At 41.2% G+C, this 19,614-nt stretch overlaps 1 protein-coding gene across 1 annotated transcript; it reads left to right on the forward strand.

Moving 5' to 3' along the window:
- Positions 1-184: 184 nt before the first annotated feature.
- Positions 185-17,370, forward strand: LOC100560873 (neuronal pentraxin-1). The gene is made up of 5 exons (XM_016996499.2): positions 185-2,458; positions 11,066-11,246; positions 13,580-13,827; positions 14,400-14,579; positions 15,055-17,370. Exons 1-5 carry the CDS (start codon positions 1,691-1,693, stop codon positions 15,262-15,264), a joined length of 1,587 nt encoding a protein of 528 aa, XP_016851988.1. The 5' UTR covers positions 185-1,690; the 3' UTR covers positions 15,265-17,370.
- The last annotated feature ends 2,244 nt before the right edge of the window (positions 17,371-19,614 follow it).

The raw sequence follows: 19,614 nt of genomic DNA on the forward strand, positions 1-19,614 counted from the left end.
TGAGCAAATACAGTATCAGTAAAATTATCTCTGAAACTGGTTTGTGTAACAGGTGTATCTCATTAATATATATATATACTAGACTTCATTGTTTTGAATTTACTTATTGTTCCTGATCTACTTATATGGAAACAGAGATTCTACTTACTATAACACTCATGTATAGGTCTAGAAATTCTAGTCAAAAATTCAACACAAAAACCCAGCTGACTTATCCATGGGTACAGTCAGTCGCTAAATTACGAACAAGAAAGGTTCTCTAGATTTGTTCATAAATTGAATTTGTATGTAAGCCAGAAAAGGTACATCCTTTTAGTTTAACTCCAGCTAATTAGGTGTGTGTGTGTGTGAGAGAGAGAGAGAGAAAGAGAGACAGAGACAGAGATTCAGCTTTGGATAGCATAGGGAATAATTAACACCGCTGTGGTGTTTGTTTTGCAGTCTGTGTTCAAAAGATTTCACCTCACTTTCTGTTCCTATAATTGGGTTTTGAGAAATTTGGTTACTTGTGGGAACAAGAGCTCCGGAGGGCTTTCCGCTCTCTGTGGAATGACCATTGACGTATCCATCACTCACATCTAAATCCTTAATTTTGCCCCCAGACCTGCCTTTACATATACATGAAGTCAGCTTATACGTGAATATGTACAATACCGGTTAATTAGATATTTTGCCCCTTGAGACACATATCTATATAATTTATATGTCTATCTATCCCAGTGCATTGTTGGTTTGATACACTTTCTTCTTTTATCATCTGCAAATATCATGCAATCCAAACTCAGCTGTGATTATGGGACTCCTTATAAGTAATGTTTGTTCGAAAAGAAACCCGCAAACTTGTTCAAAGCTCAAACTTGCTTTCCTGTTTCTGGCTGGTCATTTAATTCCTTTGAGTGGCATTTTTATCTATTCAAGTCTCTTTATCTGCTGGGGACAGTGTCATGAGCAAGGCTCATATATAGGCTGCTGGGCGAGGGCCCTAGCAACAGGGTTGGAGAGGATGGGCCAGGGTGAACGAAAGAGCTTTGCGGTGACACCTTAAGCCCATTAATTTCTCAGTCACCGGGGAGACGATGCTTCTCTCCACATCACTAGAGGATTTGGCAAATTGGACAAGAAGGAGAGGCAGGAAAAGCACAAATCCCACCTACCCACAGTACTGGGAAGCCTGCTGGCAGTTTGGTTTTGCTCGGTGACAAGACATGATACATACCAAGGGAAGGGAGAAAAGACTTTGGTTGCAGGGAGAACTCTGACTTTGGAGGCATTTAAGGAGCAATTTCTCATCCATGTTTGCTGAACCCAACGTGAGTAGCACCATTGCACATTCAAACTCAACTGGATTATTTTTGACCTCTCTACAAAGATATTTGGATCTACTTCCTAACAGAGGCCTTCAACCTGTCCTTTTGTGGCATTGAATAGGCATCTTGGGGTTTTTTTGAGTGGAGAGAGTTGGTATTCTAAGAAAGGGTCTGGATGATGGATGTTACATCTAAATCTGTTATGTGACAAGGTCCTTAAACTGTAGAGCTGTAGCCTCTAGTTGGAATTATCTCTGTTCTCCTTCCTTGGCTATCAACCTCATCCTGAATTGCCTTCTCCATCCCCATCCTGAACCCCTTTGTCTATCATTCCCATCCTGAAGTGCTCTGTCTACCCTGTCCCTTTCCCAACTTCCAACATCATGATTGTTGTGGAAATGGCCTTGCACTGGGTATTTCTCTGCCTCATCTTTTCCCCTCCGGTACCGGCCTCTGACTATGCCTTGCCGAAATTTATCTGCAGCCCTATGCCATTGGACATGGATAACGGCTGCCAGTCAGCCAGCCAACAGCAGCGACATGGGGCAGGAGCTAACAGTGGGGGCACGGGGCACTGGGTAGGGACTCTTGAGGAAGCCAAAGAAACCATCCTGCACCTGCGGGAGATGGTAGTGCACCAGAAGGAGGTGATCCTAGACCAAAGAGAAACTGTGAGGGAACTGACAGCCAAGTTGAGCCGCTGCGAAACCCATTCTCGAAGACATGGTCCAGAACACCACAGTGGTCATCATGAAGAGAATCTCAGCCACGGGCGCGGGCATGGGCAAAGCCATGTTGAAGGAGGCCATCGAGGCCATCATGAGAGTGGGCATCGGACCCACCATGAAAGTGGTCACCGAGCACATCATGAGAGTGAACTTCCAGGCCACCATGAAGATGCCCATAGGGGGCACCATGAAGCTGGCCACCGAGATCCCCATGAAGGTATCCATGCCAGAGAAAACGAGTACCATCATTTTGGACAACATGAACAGCATGAACTCCAGGTCGGACATAACGCCCACGACACCTTTCGCAAGGGAGCTGCAGCTGCCAACACCATGGAAGACCCACCCAAGGAGACCCCCGCCGGAGTGAACCAAATGGAGCGGATGCTGGAATCACTCAAGGAGAGACTGGAGCATCTACAGGTACTTACACAGCAAATAATCCTTTTTTAAAAAAATCCTTGTTTTTCCTAATGTACATATTAATTCTCCTCATATTGATTTGTCTACTCCTTAGTAATAATGTACCATTAGTTCTTGCACCCATCCCCAAATCTATCACCTTTCTTCATGTTTGTAGATACTAAAAACAATATCTGTGGCACTATATCTCATGCACATATATAAGTCGTTACAATTGGAACATTCCTTATCCTGAATTCTAAAACCCCAAATACTCCAGAATTGCTCGCATGGCTGGCTTAGATAGTGATACCTTTGCTTTCTGATGGTTTGATGTACACAAACTTTGTTTCATGCATCAAATTATTTAAATACGCATATACAATTACTTTCAGGTAATGTGTATAGGATGTATATGAAACAACTGGATTTCATGTTTATATTTGGGTCCCATCTCCAAGATATGTGAATAAAATTATCCATATTCCAATAACCAAAAGAATTCCAAATTCCAAAATGCTTCTAGTCCTAAGTATCTCAGATAAGAGCTATTCAACTTACATTTCCATATTTTAGGGCCTTTTCATACTGCACATCTGTAATACTATGATTCCACTTCAACTGCCATGGTTCTGTCCTTTGAAATTCTGTGATTTGCAGTTTAGCGGGGTGGATTTACAATTCTCTGTCAGAGAGCTCTAGTGCTTCACCAAACTACAAACCCCAGGATTCCATAGGATGTTGCCATGATAGTAGTTAAAGTGGAATATAGCACTGCAACCTACCCTCCAACTGTCCCTGTTTGGCAGAGAGAGTTCAAATTAATCCTCTCTTGACCCACTTTTTCAGCTATTTTTAAAATGTCCTAGTTTCACTCTCCATCTCCTACTTTCCCCCTTTGTCCTCAGCTTACTTCAGTTGCTGAATCCTGAGTTCAAAGTGCAAAACCGGTTTGCACTCAGTTAACTCAGCTGGGCGAAAAGGAAGGAAGAGGTATGTTAGAGGATATGCATGAACCAGCTCTAGGCTAATTCTATACAATTTATAATTGTGCCAGTTAAAAGGGCATTCACGTATTCACAGATCTCTATCCCCTAAACTTGTATTCTTGCAATAGAAAAACCAATGGCCCACGGCTGGGTCTCTGGTTAACAGACTAAATTGTCTTCTCCCTTCTTTGTGGCAGTTTTTAAAATAGGAGATTCCAGCTGAGTCCCTTTTTAATCTTCTTTCCTCCAGTCTAAACATACACAGATTCCTTAACCTTTCCTCATGTGACACACTTCCTAAATCTTTTTGTCATGTTGTCTGCATCCATGTATTCTTTCTTCTGACAACATTTCTGCCTTTCCTCTCCCATCTGTCAAATTACCCACCTGAAATACTGATCCATTGACTTCTGTAAGGAAAGGTAGATTTCATGGTTTCCTGGAATTCCCAGAATGTTTTTTCCTAAATAAAAGGACAAATGTAGATTAAGTATTTTGCCAGAACTTCATGATGGTTGGAAGGCACTGACCTTACCACAGATTTACATTGTCGCTTCACATTAAGAAGAGTTTGTATGGCAGAGTTTGAAAATGCTATTTAAAAAGCTTCAAATCCCTATTAACATGAATGAATATAATGGGTTGCTGTGAATCTTTTGGGTTGTATGGCCATGTTCCAAAAACTCTTTCTCCTGATGGTCTCTGGTTAACAGACTAAATTGTTTCTGGAACATGGCCATACAGCCCAAAAGACTCACAGCAACCCAGTGATTCCGGCCATGAAAGTCTTCAATAATACAATAATACAGTGAATACAGTGTGAGCCTAACTCACCATGAAAAACAATATTTTGTGTTGTCGAAGACTTTCATGGCTGGAATCACTGGGTTGCTGTGAGTTTTCTGAGCTGTATGGTCATGTTCCAGAAGCATTATCTCCTGAGGTTTTGCCAGGCATCTTCAGAGGTTGTGAGGTCTGAGGATGCCGGCTATACATGTGGGCAAAACCTTAGGAGATAATGCTTCTGCAACATGGCCTTGCAGCCGGGAAAACTCACAGCAACTCAAAAAAAAAAATTTGTTTCACTGTTAACTCTAAATGGAAAAAAAACCCAACAACCCTGAACACTATTATCTGATTCCAGCTTACCTTTCTTACATACAAACTTCTATCCTTGTGTATATCCAACTGTTCCTATTTTCATGTAAGTAGGACTAAGTTCTGAGATAAAATTTGAGTCAAGTGGGAAATGCTATCATAATTCCTCCTTAACGTATCCTAAGTAACTCAACCTCACCACTCAGCATTCATTTTCCCATTCAAAGGGTTCATAAATGGAATTTTCTTCACTGCATACAATCCTACATCCAATTTCTTTGACTTCAAAAATTGAAATCTATACAGAACTGCAAACATATTCAATATCCTTGCAATTTACATATTAAAGTTACATATTCAATAGTCTCGCAATTTCGATCACCCTACCCACCACCAGAAAAATCCCTGAAATCCAAAGCTTACACAAATTGCTTAAAAACACAGTTGACATAGCACTGCAAAACACAAGTATTAGCGATTTTCATATTTGTTTGTTTGCAGCAACTTGAAGAAGAAATTAGAATAATGTAGTTTGTTATTAAATTGTATGCATCCACTTTTTGCCCGTATGTTAATTTTTATTTTTTTTTATTTATCGTGTCACAAGCGAATTGAGGATACAGTTATAATGTATTTAAAAACACAAAGTTTAAAAACTTGACACTATACTAGATTTCCTTTAACCAGAAGCCGGCCACTTGGAGTGCCAACATTATGGTGTCTTGGTGTCTTGGTTTTTAGGCCCGCTCCTGGGCTTATTTGGGGTGCTGATTCAGAAAATTGCATTGGATAGACTGCAACAACTCTTGTTTCTTATATGTGGTTATCATGATTTTCTATGGGCAAGTTAGACGGCGATTGGTAAATGACAATATGTTCTTGTATCTAAAAAACTGGAGCTGATGGGGGAAAACTGGTGCCTGGCTCTTGGGCCCTGCTCCTTCCACCATCTTCACCAGGCATGAGCAAAACTTTGGACCTCCAGGTGTTTTGGACTTCAACTCCCACAATTCCTAACAGTCGGTAGGCTGCTAGGAATTGTGGGAATTGGGGTTCAAAATACCTGGAGGGCCAAATTTGCCCAGGGCTGCTCTTCACTTTCACAGCTTTCTCCTCGCACATCTTTTGCTAATTCCCTCAGGAAGGTCATCCCCTTGGGGCTCCACCTCCTTTATCCTCTTCCCGCCCCACGTCCTACATGCTTGCTCCCATTCCATCTGGTGTGATCGAAGAACTAAATGTTAAAGTGATCAGGAAGCTCTCTCTCTCATTCTTCTCAAGCAAAAGCAATTTTCAAAAGAAAAAAATATATAAAATATTCCTTTGTGGTAACTATCTGTGAATCTCTCTGGAGGAGGTTGTCAAACCACTAGGTCCGAAAGGCGATATTCTGAAATTCTGTGGAGAGGACAATTAGGCTGTAATGCAACAAACAACAAAGCATTCGGAAAGAAAGTCATTCAAAGTAGTGTAGAATGAAAAAAACAACATCATGCAAGTGATGACATTATAGTAGCATATTAAAAAGTTAAACCAAAAAATGCCAATAAATGTGACTTTCATTACACATTATTCCATTCTATATATCTACAAGTGATAAGTGGTAAAAACTTTGCTGAGTTTAATATAGATATCCAAGGGATCCTCAAAAAGCGCTCAATAGAATAGTCTCATATCTTCCTCATTATGCTGTTTCCAATAGCGCAATGAGTTAAACCTTTGTGCCCACTGGACTGCTGACCTGAAGGTTGGGTTGCGGTTCGAATCTGTGAGACGGGATGAGCTCCCATCTTTTAGCTCTACCTTGCAGGGACATGAGAGAAGCCTCCCAGAGGATGGTAACACATCCGGGCATCCCCTGGGCAATGTCTCTGCAGATGGCCAATTCTCTCACACCAGAAGCGACTTGCAGGATGTTCTCAAGTCGCTTCTGACATAATTAAATATAAATGCCATTTCCTCATCAAAGCAGATGACTACTATGAACTCTTGTTTGCTGCAGCCAAAGTAAAATGACTGGAGAAGTAAGAAACTGGGCCATCTTAAAAAGCTAAAAGAAAGTACAAGAGAGGATTAAATAGGGCTGTCTGACAAACTGGATGGTGTTTCTCAACTGTAGAAAAAACAGTTTTTAGGGCAGATAACAATGCCATTAAATGACTAGCTTTTTGGTCTAGATCTGTGAAAATTATGCAACAAAACGTGACCCTACTGATAGGTTAGAAGTAATTCAAAGCACTATGATGGCCTAAACCATTGATATGATGGCATGTAAACAAGTTCGGCTGTTAGGAATTGTGGGAGTTGACGTCCAAAACATCTGGAGGGTCAAAGTTTGCACATGCCTGGCCTAAAACCACAGTTTAGGCCCAACTTGAGTAATCTCATTGAATCAGCAGAACTTGTTTACGTGCCATCATATCAAGTTCCCATTGATATGTTTGGTAGAAAGTGGGGACTAATAGAAGCCTAAGTATTTATTTACCTTTAAAATACAGTAGAGTCTCACTTATCCAACACTCGCTTATCCAACGTTCTGGATTATCCAACGCATTTTTGTAGTCAATGTTTTCAATATATCGTGATATTTTGGTGCTAAATTTGTAAATACAGTAATTACAACATAACATTACTGCATATTGAACTACTTTTTCTGTCAAATTTGTTGTATAACATGATGTTTTGGTGCTTGATTTGTAAAATCATAACCTATTTTGATGTTTAATAGGCTTTTTCTTAATCTCTCCTTATTATCCAACATATTCGCTTATCCAACGTTCTGCCGGCCCGTTTATGTTGGATAAGTGAGACTCTACTGTACTTATTGAAATAGCAAGCAAGAGGTATGATATTGTAGGAGGGACATTCCCCATGTGCTCACATCTCTTGGAGAGTATATAATTGTTAGAAAGTGATGGGATGGTGCTTTTTTCCTGGAAAAAACAGTGTTTTATTTATTAGTTTGACACAAAATGTGTGGAAATGTAAGGATTTCATTGATTCCTCCACTAAAGTTCAATTGAGGGATTAAATTTATTAATAAGCAGGCAAACTGGACAGTGTGGTATGGATATCGGCACCAAACAACAAAATAGATATCAATAGAAAATAATTACAGCCAATCAATATCAGTTGTCAACGAGTTCTCAAAGGCTTTCATGGCCGGAATCACTGGGTTGCTGTGAGTTTTCCGGGCTGTATGGCCATGTTCTGGAAGCATTCACTCCTGACGTTTCACCTACATCTATGGCAGGCATCCTCAGAGGTTGTATGCTTCCAGAACATGGTCATACAGCCTGGAAAACTCACAACAACTCAGTTGTCAACAACTTAGGAAAAGAAGATGGGAGGTGGCCTGCTATCTCTAGGTTGGTAGCAATGAGTTGCAGTTATTTCGCCGAGAAAATTTCAGAGCAGGGATGTTACTACAAAAAGGCAGGAAGAATAATTTGGAATAGTTTTAAAAACATCTACAATGGCCACAACAATAGCCCTAAGCTTCCATGCATTCAATGTAGTTTTTCTGACAATGGAAGCAGACATCATTTTGATCAAAGCCAGGGCCCTTCCACAGAGCCATATAACCAAGAATATCAAGCGAGAAAATCCCACAATATCTGCTTTGAACAGGGCTAGTTGAGTCCACACTGCATATATATCCGGTTCATAGCAGAAAATGTGGGATTTTACACAGCTGTGTGGAACGAAGTCAGTCTCTGGCCTAAGATCGTGAGCTTCTTAATACAGTGTGGATGCAATCTACCAATTCCTAACATCGTGCTAATGCAGTTTAATAATTATAGGGAACCTTGTCAGTAGCCCGGTGAAGGAGTCATTATTTTCATAACACAGACATTTTTCTCTGTTAAACCACTGACCTGCTGAACTTGCTGACTGAAAGACTGGTGGTTTGAATCCAGGGAGTGGGGTGAGCTCCTGCTGTTAGCCCCAGCTTCTGCCAACATAGCAATTTGAAAACATGCAAATGTGAGCAGATCAATAGGTACCGCTCCAGAGGAAGGTAACGGCGTTCCATGCAGTCATTCCGGCCACATGACCTTGGAGGTGTCTACGAACAATGCTGGCTCTTCAGTTTAGAAATGGAGATGAGCACCAACCGCCAGAGTCGGACACGACTAGACTTAACAAAACCTGAAAACTGCTGGCTTAGGCACCATAAGTAAGCAAGCATTCCCTCCAACTCAATTTGGCAGACAGTATTGGCCAATTCGCTATCATCCCACTTTTTCAGCTGCTTTTAAAATATGCCAGTTTTGCCCTCCTTGCACTTTCTCCCTTTGTTGTTAGCATATTTGAATTGCTGCCAATTGAGTTTAAAGTGCAAAAGTAATCTGTACTCCATCAAGAAGAGACAAGGGGATAGAGCAGGCATGGGCAAACTTTGGCCCTCCAGGTGTTTTGGACTTAAACTCCCACGATTCCTAACAGTCATAGGAATATAATAAAGCATACTGGGTACAAGTTAATTAGCAAAGAAAGTGGGATGATGGTCACACCGGGAGTCAAGGCTCTTCTGGACTCTTGGACCAGTTCTTAAACACACTTCTGGAATGAGCTTTGTGTATTCCAAGTAGACTGCAGTTTGCAGTACAAAGGAATGCTGAAACTGTGAGAGCTGTTCGACAGTGGAACTCTCTCCCCCGGGCCGTGGTAGAGGCTCCTTCTTTGGAGGCTTTTAAACAGAGGCTGGATGGCCATCTGTCGGGGGTGCTTTGAATGCGATTTCCTGCTTCTTAGCAGGGGGTTGGACTGGATGGCCCATGAGCTCTCTTCCAACTCTACTATTCTATGATTCTATGACTGGAATGTACTTAGTCTCAATCTTTTTTATACCGGTTTTAAACCACTTCATTGGGTGTGTTGCAATAGCAGATTCCCAGATTAACTTAGTGTTTACACCTTATTTTATTTTTTTGTCATTTAACATTTAATGTTTATTTTACTTAAGTGATATTTGCCTTTACTGTTCTAATGTAGCACAAATCCTATGTAAAATCATACTACGTATTTTTGACATTAACACTGAAATCCGAAATATATACAGAAAGTATGTAGGCTGTTAGGAATTGTGGGAGTTGAAGTCCAAAACACCTGGAGGGCTAAAGTTTGCCCATGCCTGGGTTAGAGTCATACGCAGGCAAAAGCAAATTGCTGCAGCCCCGTCTGGCTTTTGTGTTCATCCCTATTAGCAATTTCTGCCTGATGTGGCTTAGCCACACATTCCCTATTTTCATCTGTGAAATGTTGGAGAATATGAGGTAGCCCTTCAGATATCTGTATCACCTGGGTTTTAACTGAACGAGGGAAAGAAAATGAAGCAGAACTTCCACCATCACCACCTCACCTCCCCATGAAGATTGTGATAATAGTGTTGGGTCATCCATAGGATATCCAGTATTGATTCTGTTGACAGCACAATGAAGCAGAATTTCCCCAGTGACTTGCTGTTGTGCGTGAAGAGACTATACTGTGCTTTTGCCATCACTGTGGGCGGCAATGGAGATTACGAGAGCATCTAAGGCATAAACCAAGGTATGGGGACTAAAAATACCCCTGATGCCCTTTCCCCTTGCATTCCCCCTTCTTAACACGTAAGCAAGAATTATGTATTTTGACCAAAGGTGTAAGGGGGCAAAATAAGGGCATTACCTCAGCAACTAAGAATTCTACCTCCTCAAACGAAAATTTCTTTTTGTCCTTGATTTCCTAGCATTGCAGAATGAGACACTGAAAATTGTCCACACCTGTTACTATCCTGATTGACTTTGCCTTCTCTTTTCTTTGAATGTCAATGCCCAGCTGGAGTTACTGCAGTGCTAGTAATGTGACAGCCAAAGGAAAATTACATGGGACAAATACAGCATTTTTATTTGGATGGCAATGTCTTTAGCCCCTCTCCCCCCACTGGCCAAGTTTCTCTACTCCTTGTATCACTTTCTCCATTGGTACTCAGCAACATTACATTGCTGCAAACTGACTTCCAAGTCCAAAAATAGTTTGCATTGAATTAAGTCAGAAGAGAGTTGAATCTTGATGGGCCAGGGGAGAACATAATATGCATTTAAAAGGGAAATGGGGTTGTTTTACTCTTTTGACTCTACACTTCTGCATAATTATTTTTCACTGTAACTATAACTCGATTAACAGGTCAATAAGGGGTTCTCAAGACAACTACTGTTTACCTTGCTTGTTGTAGGCAGGCACAAACAGCTACAGAAGGATAAGCTTGAGAAAAACCCTGCTTGTTCCCTAGCTGAAGTTTTATTGCCTTATTTACACTTCACCATCCTCCCAATGTTAATGCTGCTTTAAAATGAGGCTTCCAGCTAGATATAATGAACATGCCCCTGTTTCATGCCCCTAAGTAAGAGAACGAATAGTATATGTGGAATACCTAATAAAAATGCAATTTTCAGGTGGAATTGGAAGGAAAGAAAAAAGGTCTTTGTGTACTGATGCACCAAGAAAGAAAGGTCTTCTAATGACAAATTAATGCAAATGCCTGTTCTCTCTTTTCCAGCACAACCGGAACAGCTCTGTCTTCTCCACTTCCTTGCGTGATGCAATTCAGAAAAAAATTAGCATCTTGGAGCATCAGATTCACGAGAAGTTAAACACAACTAACCACCATGTGCATGGTGTGCCAATAGCAGCAGGATTGAGGCACAAGCATGTTTCGCATGGACACAGTGTTGAGAAAGGTACGTTCTTCAGAATGAAGCGAGGACATCTAGTTTTATTCTAGTGGGGTGAATGAAGATGAATGAGAGGAAGTTAGCCATGCTTGAAAAATTTTTTGAACAAGAGCTCTCTGGATTCCCAGTTCAACGTTGCAACTAGCTGGAATTCTAGGAGCTGTAGGCCAAATTTCCCCCAGCATTAAGAAGGATGGATCAGTTGAACAAGGATGGAAAGATTTCATGAAAGAAAGATTGATTTAACTAGTGGTATGAAAATGTAGGCGGGCAATTACTTGTTACATTTGCAGTTAGAGAGAGGAAGAGGTAGATATGAAGAGACAAATGGATTAGCAGAATTGTTTAGTATGTATTTACTGCATTTACACCTCATGTGTCGTCCAAGAAGCTCAAGGCTCTCATTTCCACAAACAAACCTGTGAATTATGTTAGATAAGGAGAGAACAGGTGGCCCAAAGCAGAGCTAGGCAGGTTACTATTCAAAACAAATCCATTCAGTTGTTTACTGCTCACTGAGATCCTGTATCAGAAGACATATGTATGTTATGTAGCTAAATCTTTAGCTATGTCCTCCACAAAACTCAATTGGTTATTGAAAGGATAAGCCTTTCCATTAACAAATAAAAGGATGTAATTATGTTGGGGATGCATTGTAAATCAATTTTTAAAAGAGATGGGCCAAAGAATTGATGGGACAGATTATAGGCCAACAGATCCCTAGACAGGCTATGGTATGACAGAATGAAAGAAAATGAGATAGACAAGTCAACAGACAGATAGGCTATTGCAGTGCTGGGGAAGGTGTGGCCCACCACAGGTTGTTGTGGGGCAAGAGACACACATCAGCTCTGCTCAGCATAGCCAATGTGAGGGTTAAAGGGAACCAGCTCTGATAGTCTATTTTAACCTCTCTGCCTCCTCTGAAGATGATTTTCCCTTGTATTTAATGTTTCAGAACAGAAAGTGATCAAAGATTATTTTCTCATTTTGAAGGAAAGGAGAAAACCCATTCTCATTCAGATTTAAAACAAATTTCTGAGACTTGTTTCTCATGGAGATATACAAGACAACCAAGTCTCCATTTTTACAGGCATTTTTTGAAATCAAGGAGGCAGCAACGGCATATGTTTCTCAGATTTAAGCTGTATGATTCTTATCTCTGTAGTAGATTAGTAACAGCAATGTTTAATTAAGGAGAGGCACAGATAACCATAGTGATTTCCCCCCCTGTGTCAGGAGCGACTTGAGAAACTGCAAGTCGCTTCTTGTGTGAGAGAATTGGCCGTCTGCAAGGACGTTGCCCAGGGAACGCCCGGATGTTTGATGTTTTACCATTCTTGTGGGAGGCTTCTCTCATGTCCCCGCATGGGGAGCTAGAGCTGACAGACAGGAGCTCACCCCCCGCTCCCCGGATTTGAACCGCTGACCTTTCAGTCAGCAGTCCTGCCAGCACAAGTGTTTAACCTATTCCTCCACCAGGGGCTCTGCTGTAGTGATGAAGCCAATGAACAGGAATAGCAGAAGGTATAGTACAAATAGATAGCAGATAGATCCTCCTCCCTCTTCTCTCTCTCCTTCCCCTCTGCCCACTTCATTCTCTACTCCTACCTTCTTCTCCACATCTTCCTTCAATACTTTACAACAGTTGCTTAGTTATGTATGCATAACTAAGTAAACATCTCAGTTCATCCCCTTCAAGAGGAAGCAACTAGTTCAGGTAAAGGTCTGTTCAGCTTCTAGTCTGGATATCAGAATAATGATGCTACCAGTCCCACTAGTTAGCAAGAGAGTCTGCTTCAAGAAATTGTCACAGGAGTCCTGCTTCTGATTGTTGCAACCTCAGTCACTAGTCACCCTGATTGGCTGCTGAAGAGCTTCATGATCTGTCCTGGGTACTTGCTGTTAAGGTGGGCTGTAGGGCCATTTTTGTAGTCTTACTGAACATGTAGCAGTTATGGATTCATAATTCCAGGTTATGAATCAGTAACTGTAATACAGAGTATCAGCCATCATCACCACCGTCATTATCATCCATAATGTACCATCTGTATGCATGGTGCTGTTACAAAGAATAAAAGGATAGGTCTTTAAATATAATCTAAAATTTAAGGGAAGTAATGCAAAGTAAAGGATAAATGTGTTATTTCTGTTATTTCAATTGCCTTTACATAGCCTTAGGTACTGTTGTTCTTGGAACTGCAGGAGGCATGTCTGGGGATGGATGACTGGCACATAGGCAGGCTAGCTGGCAGCTTCTGTATGGACAAACCCACTTCCCCTCCATTTCTCTGTGTTGGCAGCTCAGTACCACATCTCTGATCCCCTCTGTCCTCCAGGGTACAAGGTGGAGAAGCATTCTGATGATTTCCGTGTGGGATTTCCCCTCCGCACCAACTATATGTATGTCAAGGTCAAGCCTACTCTCCATCGTGAAATCTTTGCCTTCTCCATCTGCCTCTGGGTCAAGTCCAGCTCAGCACCAGGAATGGGCACCCCTTTCTCATACTCAGTGCCAGGCCAAGCCAACGAAGTTGTGCTCATTGAGTGGGGAAACAACCCTATGGAACTACTAATCAATGACAAGGTATGGGACCTGGTTTCATACATTAGGGTTGGGTCTAATCAAGTGGTTTGTTGATTTTGATTGTGGGAAGCTATGTGCAAAGAATTCCATAGATCCCAAAATCAAGATCCCTTTATCTCTTAGTGATATCTTAGTGATATCTTAGTGATATCTCTTCAGATCTAAAGAGGGCCTAACCATAAATTTAATATTCAGAAACTTGGTTTGTTCACTGAAGTCTCAGGTCCACTAGACTAGTTTGGGGATGTAGCTCTAAATGGGTTCTTCTCAAGAGGTGCAAGAAGGTCAAGATCTTTTCCTCCAAGAATTTGCAGAGAAATGTGTACTTATGGATACGAGTACTTTTAGTGCTAGAATATTCTATGGCTAGTGTGCAGTCTACTTCTGTGAGGCAGGTTAAAGTAATATTTTCTTCCACCAGAGATTTGAACCTCCTTCTCCCAGGTCCAAGATTGTACCATCTTCAATAAAATGGCTTCCATTGAAACTGTGACACATTTGTAATGCTATACTGAAGGCTCTGCGTATCTGCTTATCCCCCTTTTAATCCTTTTCTAACATTTCTTTCATAGGCTGCCACATTGCCATTGACTATTAATGACGCTAAGTGGCACCATATCTGCGTGACATGGTCAACCCGGGATGGCATTTGGGAATCTTACCAGGATGGAGTCCGAAGAGGGAGTGGGGAGAACCTGGCACCCTGGCATCCTATAAAACCTGGGGGTGTTTTTGTACTGGGCCAGGAGCAGGTAAATACTCCTCTTAAACTACCATCTACACAGGACTTTTAAATGATTCCTGTAGATCAGGGGTGGTCAACTGCAGAAGGGGTGGTGTTGAACTTTTCATCCCAAAGTGCCTACATCAGTGTACCCAACATGATCGGAGGTGATTTACGTCACTTCTGGTTTCACTTATTGACCAATTTTTGGCTGATGCCCCTTCCCCCCCCCCCCCCATCCTCCCATTTTTGAAAGGTTTGGGAATATATGGATGGGAGGCTTTGAGAGTTGTGGGATTTACTACATTTTGTAGTAGCTTTGAAAATAAATTTTGAAAAGGCTTGAGAATGAAAAATTGCCCCCAATATTTAAAGAGTAGGGGAAGGAGTTCTAGGGGAGTCAGGGGCCTGAAGTTACACTTTACTCACATTTGCTCTAAATAGATAGGTAGATAAATAAATAGATTTTATTCATTTTTCTTTCTGAATTTCTCTCCCCACAGGACACTCTTGGGGGTCGCTTTGATGCCACTCAAGCCTTTATTGGGGAAATCTCAGATTTCAATGTGTGGGGCCATATCTTGACACCAAGCGAAGTTTACAAGATGGCAACCTGTACCAGCTTCACTGGCGGGGACCTCATCAACTGGGCTGAAGCCTCCATGGAGCTTCATGGAGGAGTGGTCAAGCTACCATTTAATGCCTGCCACTAAGAGGCCATGGAGAAACAACCTGACTTTGGGGATTTCTTGGAGGAGAGTGAGAGCTAATAGTGAAAGACAGGGTAGGGTTGGGAACAAAACCTCCAGTATTTCCTGAAGAGAAAAATCATATGTATTTTTAAAAAGTGGATAAGGGGACAACAATTCCTGGAATCTTTGTGTGAAAATAAATGGGAGATCTTCTACTTGGAGCAAGGGGACTTTTAGGTCCCCTAGATGAAGAATGGGAAGCATATAGCTTGTTTTATGCAAGAAAGTCTTAGAGTCTTAGAACCAGCATTCTGGATATTTAGCAAGGGTGCCTGAAAAAAGAAAAGAAAAGCAGGGGAAAATAAGATGATATTTACAGTATCTGTCTTATGGAGGAGTTTTTATGGAGTAGAGCATTTTTTGTTATATGATGATACCATATTTTGCAGTTGATAGAATTTCATTAGTGTATTGAAGTAAATGTAAACAGTGTTCCAATAGATGTAGTTTTGCCACAGGAAACTGTGGATCTGTCTTTAAAAAGACTGTAAAAGGTGGCTTAAAACGTGGGAATCTCCAACCTTTGACAAATCTAAACATGCAACTGCCTCCCACCTAGACAAGCAGAAACCTTAGTTTGGAATAGTAGCTTAATTCTGTTGCCTTTGTGGAATATGCTTCCACAAAAGCACTTTTTGGTCTGCTTTTTATTTATATATATGTATATATATATAAATTATATATATATACACACACACATATATAAAATACGTGCCTCTACATTTAATGCTACTCTGTCTAGGTAGATTCACATGATTATTTTCGTACTATTCCACTTGTTTCAGTTGGATCTAGTGTTGAGTTGTGTTAGGTTTGTCTGAATGAAACCTAGAAGGGCTCCTGAACTTTTAATGGTTTTGCAGGAGAGCAAATTTCAGCAAACGTTGCTTGCTAAATGGTTACTTGACAACTCCTGCTGAAACTCCATCTTTTTCACAACACTGTGAGGCTGAGAAACTGTGACTTGTACAAGGCTGAATGGAGTTTCGAACCCTGGTATCCCAATGTCCTGGTCCAACACTACACCATGCTGGCTCTCATTCAATTTCACAGCAAGATGCATGAACCTCAGATCTCACTTCCCCACACTCTGTGGCAGGATATGGGAAGCATTACAACACTAAATGGAGCAAAGCAAGTTGAAAGGAAGTGGCCCTGAACTAAATCAACATCCTCAATGCAAGTACAATCAAACACTATACAGGATAGGAGGGAAATGTTGGGGGAAATTATTTTGTGGTTCTATTTTGAATGGCTCCAATATATAGTTTAATATCTTAGGATTTAGGTATATTTATTTACTTATTTGCTATTGTAAATAGAAAAGGGCACATGAAGATTGTATGCTAAAGATCATGGGAGTCAGCACATTTGATTTTGCAGAAGTCTAACAGAACAGGAACAAATGTGGTGAAAGGATCAAAACAGATGAGAAAAAGGAAGCAGAACATGAAAGCAGCTGCCATGGAGGGATGTAAGTTCACATAGGTACAATGACGGAACACGAACAACGGTGTTTGAGATGTTTAGCCCCTTCGCCCTCCACATAGGCATAATGCAGCCCTGTCTCTTCTTTGCCACAGCAGGTCACTACTAAGTCAGGCCTCTGCAGCAATGGTCCAAAGACCCCAACTCTGCAGGGCTGATTCAGTGCATTTTGAAATATATACAGGAACATGTATTAGCATCTAAGGAGAGTGGGTGGGAATATAAACTGAGTATGAAACAACTTAAGTGCACCAACGATCATGGTTCTCCACACCGTCTCTGTTTGGTTCTAAAGTTCAGAATCTAAACTAAACGATGTGAGAGGAATGTTGCAGACCCAAGCTGAAAGAACGCTTGCTAAAAAGCACACCCAATGTCTTCTCTTGTGTATATATATATGTATGTATAAATATATATATAAATTTTCTTAGCATAAGATTTTCTCTCTGCTTGTAAATAATGGGGTTTTATGGGATTTGACAATGTGTGTTTTCTCTTTAAAGGGGTGGGTAGTGTGATACAAAGTTTTGAATTTTCTTACTCCATTCTGGATTGCAATAAACCTGCCAAAGAAGCAAACCCTTTTCATTTAAGAACCTATTTATTTTGTATGAGTGATCCTAAGAGCTCAACATTCTTGTCAGTGTCTCACAAACACAGACTTCCTTTGGGTGAACATTTTTGGCCAATGCATAACAGCTATATTTAATTGAGGATTACTAAGTGGAGTTATGGTTATGCAGCATTGTCCCTGTGAGTTGCAGTTCATTGTACCTTGCACATTGATGGCATAGTTGTGTGCATTGGCCAGAATTCGATTATGGAAATTGTCATATATAAATATACAGATATTATTGGGGGGGGGGGAGAGGGTTATATCTTTTCTCTGCTCAGCATGCAAAGCTGTCTGCAAACCTACTGATAAGCCCTTGACGTTGCCACACATGACCATTTTGTGCTTCATAAAAAGTAGGAAGGCTTAGAGAAGCATCTAGCTACATCCTCCATATTGTTTCAATCAGTTTCTGACTTGGAGTGTTGTGTGGTTTCTGGGCTGTATGGCCATGCTCTAGCAGCATTTTCTCCTGATGTTTTGGCTGCATCTGTGGCTAACATCTTTGGGGGATCCTCTGAAGATGCTGGCCTCAGATACAGGCAAAACATTAGGAGAAAATGCTGCAGAACATGGCCATACAGCCCGGAAACCACACAACACTCCTGTGATTCCGGCGGTGAAAGCCTTTGACAATTTCTGACTTATAATGAACCTAAGGTGAATCTACCATGGAGTTTTTGTTTGGCAAGATTTGTTCAGACAGGGTTTGAGGCTAAGACCGCATGACTTGCTCAAACCCTGGTTCTGGTTCAACTCTCAAACGCTGGCTTTGAAGGGTAGAGAATGACCAATAGATGATGGTAACAAGGACAAAGATAACATCCAATCAATATTTTAGGACAAAATTCACAGGAAGTGGGGACTGAAATAATAAATGAGAGTCATTCTGGAGAGGAGAAATTTCAGCTTTCTTCTGGCTCATATCTAGGCAGGTCAGTTGCTTGCTCTTGATCTTATTAGCAATGGCTCAGGCCAGATTTGCCCCCTTGGCAGTGGGACAGACATGCAAGGTCACCAGAGCAGCAATGTATTAATAGCATAATGCAAGGAGGATGCATTAACTTACAAAAAGATTAACTTGGTTCCTGGGAAGCAGAGTAGGTAGGGGAAGAAAAACTTTCCTTAACTTCCCCTTAATATCCTGGCATTGGGGTCTGTGCTTGCTTCTCCGCAGTGACATCATTTCAGATTTCATGTCCTTTTTTCTACTTCTCAAACGAAACAGGAAGCCCTTTTAATGCTGTTGTGGTGCCTCCCAGATTTGCAATACGGACTTGAAATACCCAGTGTCCCCTGCTATGCAGTACAAATCCTTCCCTTTATTATGAATTGGCGGAAAATAATTGAGGGATCAATTCCTCTCGTACCACCTCAATCTTTCTTCCTTTTCTTTGACCCCAAGAACAGGGCAAGTACTCCCATTTGGAACAGCAAGTAGGAAGAGAAGACAGGTTTCTCCTGCTACTGCATTTGCTTGCAATATGCTAGTTCCAAGCTATTATTTATTGTGTCAGAAGCGAACCGAGGGTATAATTGGAATGCATTTTAAAACACAAAGTTAAAAACTTGGCATTCTACTAAATGTTCTTTGACCAGTAGCTGGCCACTTGGAGTGCCTCTGGTGTTGCTATAAGGTCCTCCATTGTGCATGTGGCAGGGCTCAGGCTGCATTGTAGGTGGTCTATGGTTTGTTCTTCTCCACCCTCACATATTGTGGACTCCTTTGTGGCCCCATTTCTTAAGGTTGGCTCTGCATCTCGTGGTGTCAGAACGCAGTCTGTTCAGTGCCTGTTCCATGCTAGTTAGAGCTAGAAAATATTCCTTCAAATTTCATTTTGAGCTACTAGATGGGATGAAGCAATTTTAATGCTGTACCATTTTAGCCAGGAGAAACAGTGTGGTGTAGTGGTTTGAGCACTGGACTAACTCTGGAGAACAGTGGCCTTGAAAACCTATTGAGTGACTTTGGGCAAGTTCCACTCTTTTGCCTAAGAAACCTCCATGGTAGGATTGCCTTAGAGTAGCCAGTTTTGAGACAACTTGAAGGCATGCAACAATAAAAAGTATTCCAGCAAACAGGATGAACTGTTTTGTTTTGTTTTTTATCAAGGAAGGATGGCTCATTTTACTTAGACTGAAAGTTAGCAGTGGGTTTTCTGTCTGAATCAAGTGGGTGGAAACTGGGACTGGGAAAGACAACCTCTTGC

The sequence above is a fragment of the Anolis carolinensis genome, chromosome 6 (assembly GCF_035594765.1).
Source record: "Anolis carolinensis isolate JA03-04 chromosome 6, rAnoCar3.1.pri, whole genome shotgun sequence".
Taxonomy (NCBI): Eukaryota; Metazoa; Chordata; class Lepidosauria; order Squamata; family Dactyloidae; genus Anolis; species Anolis carolinensis.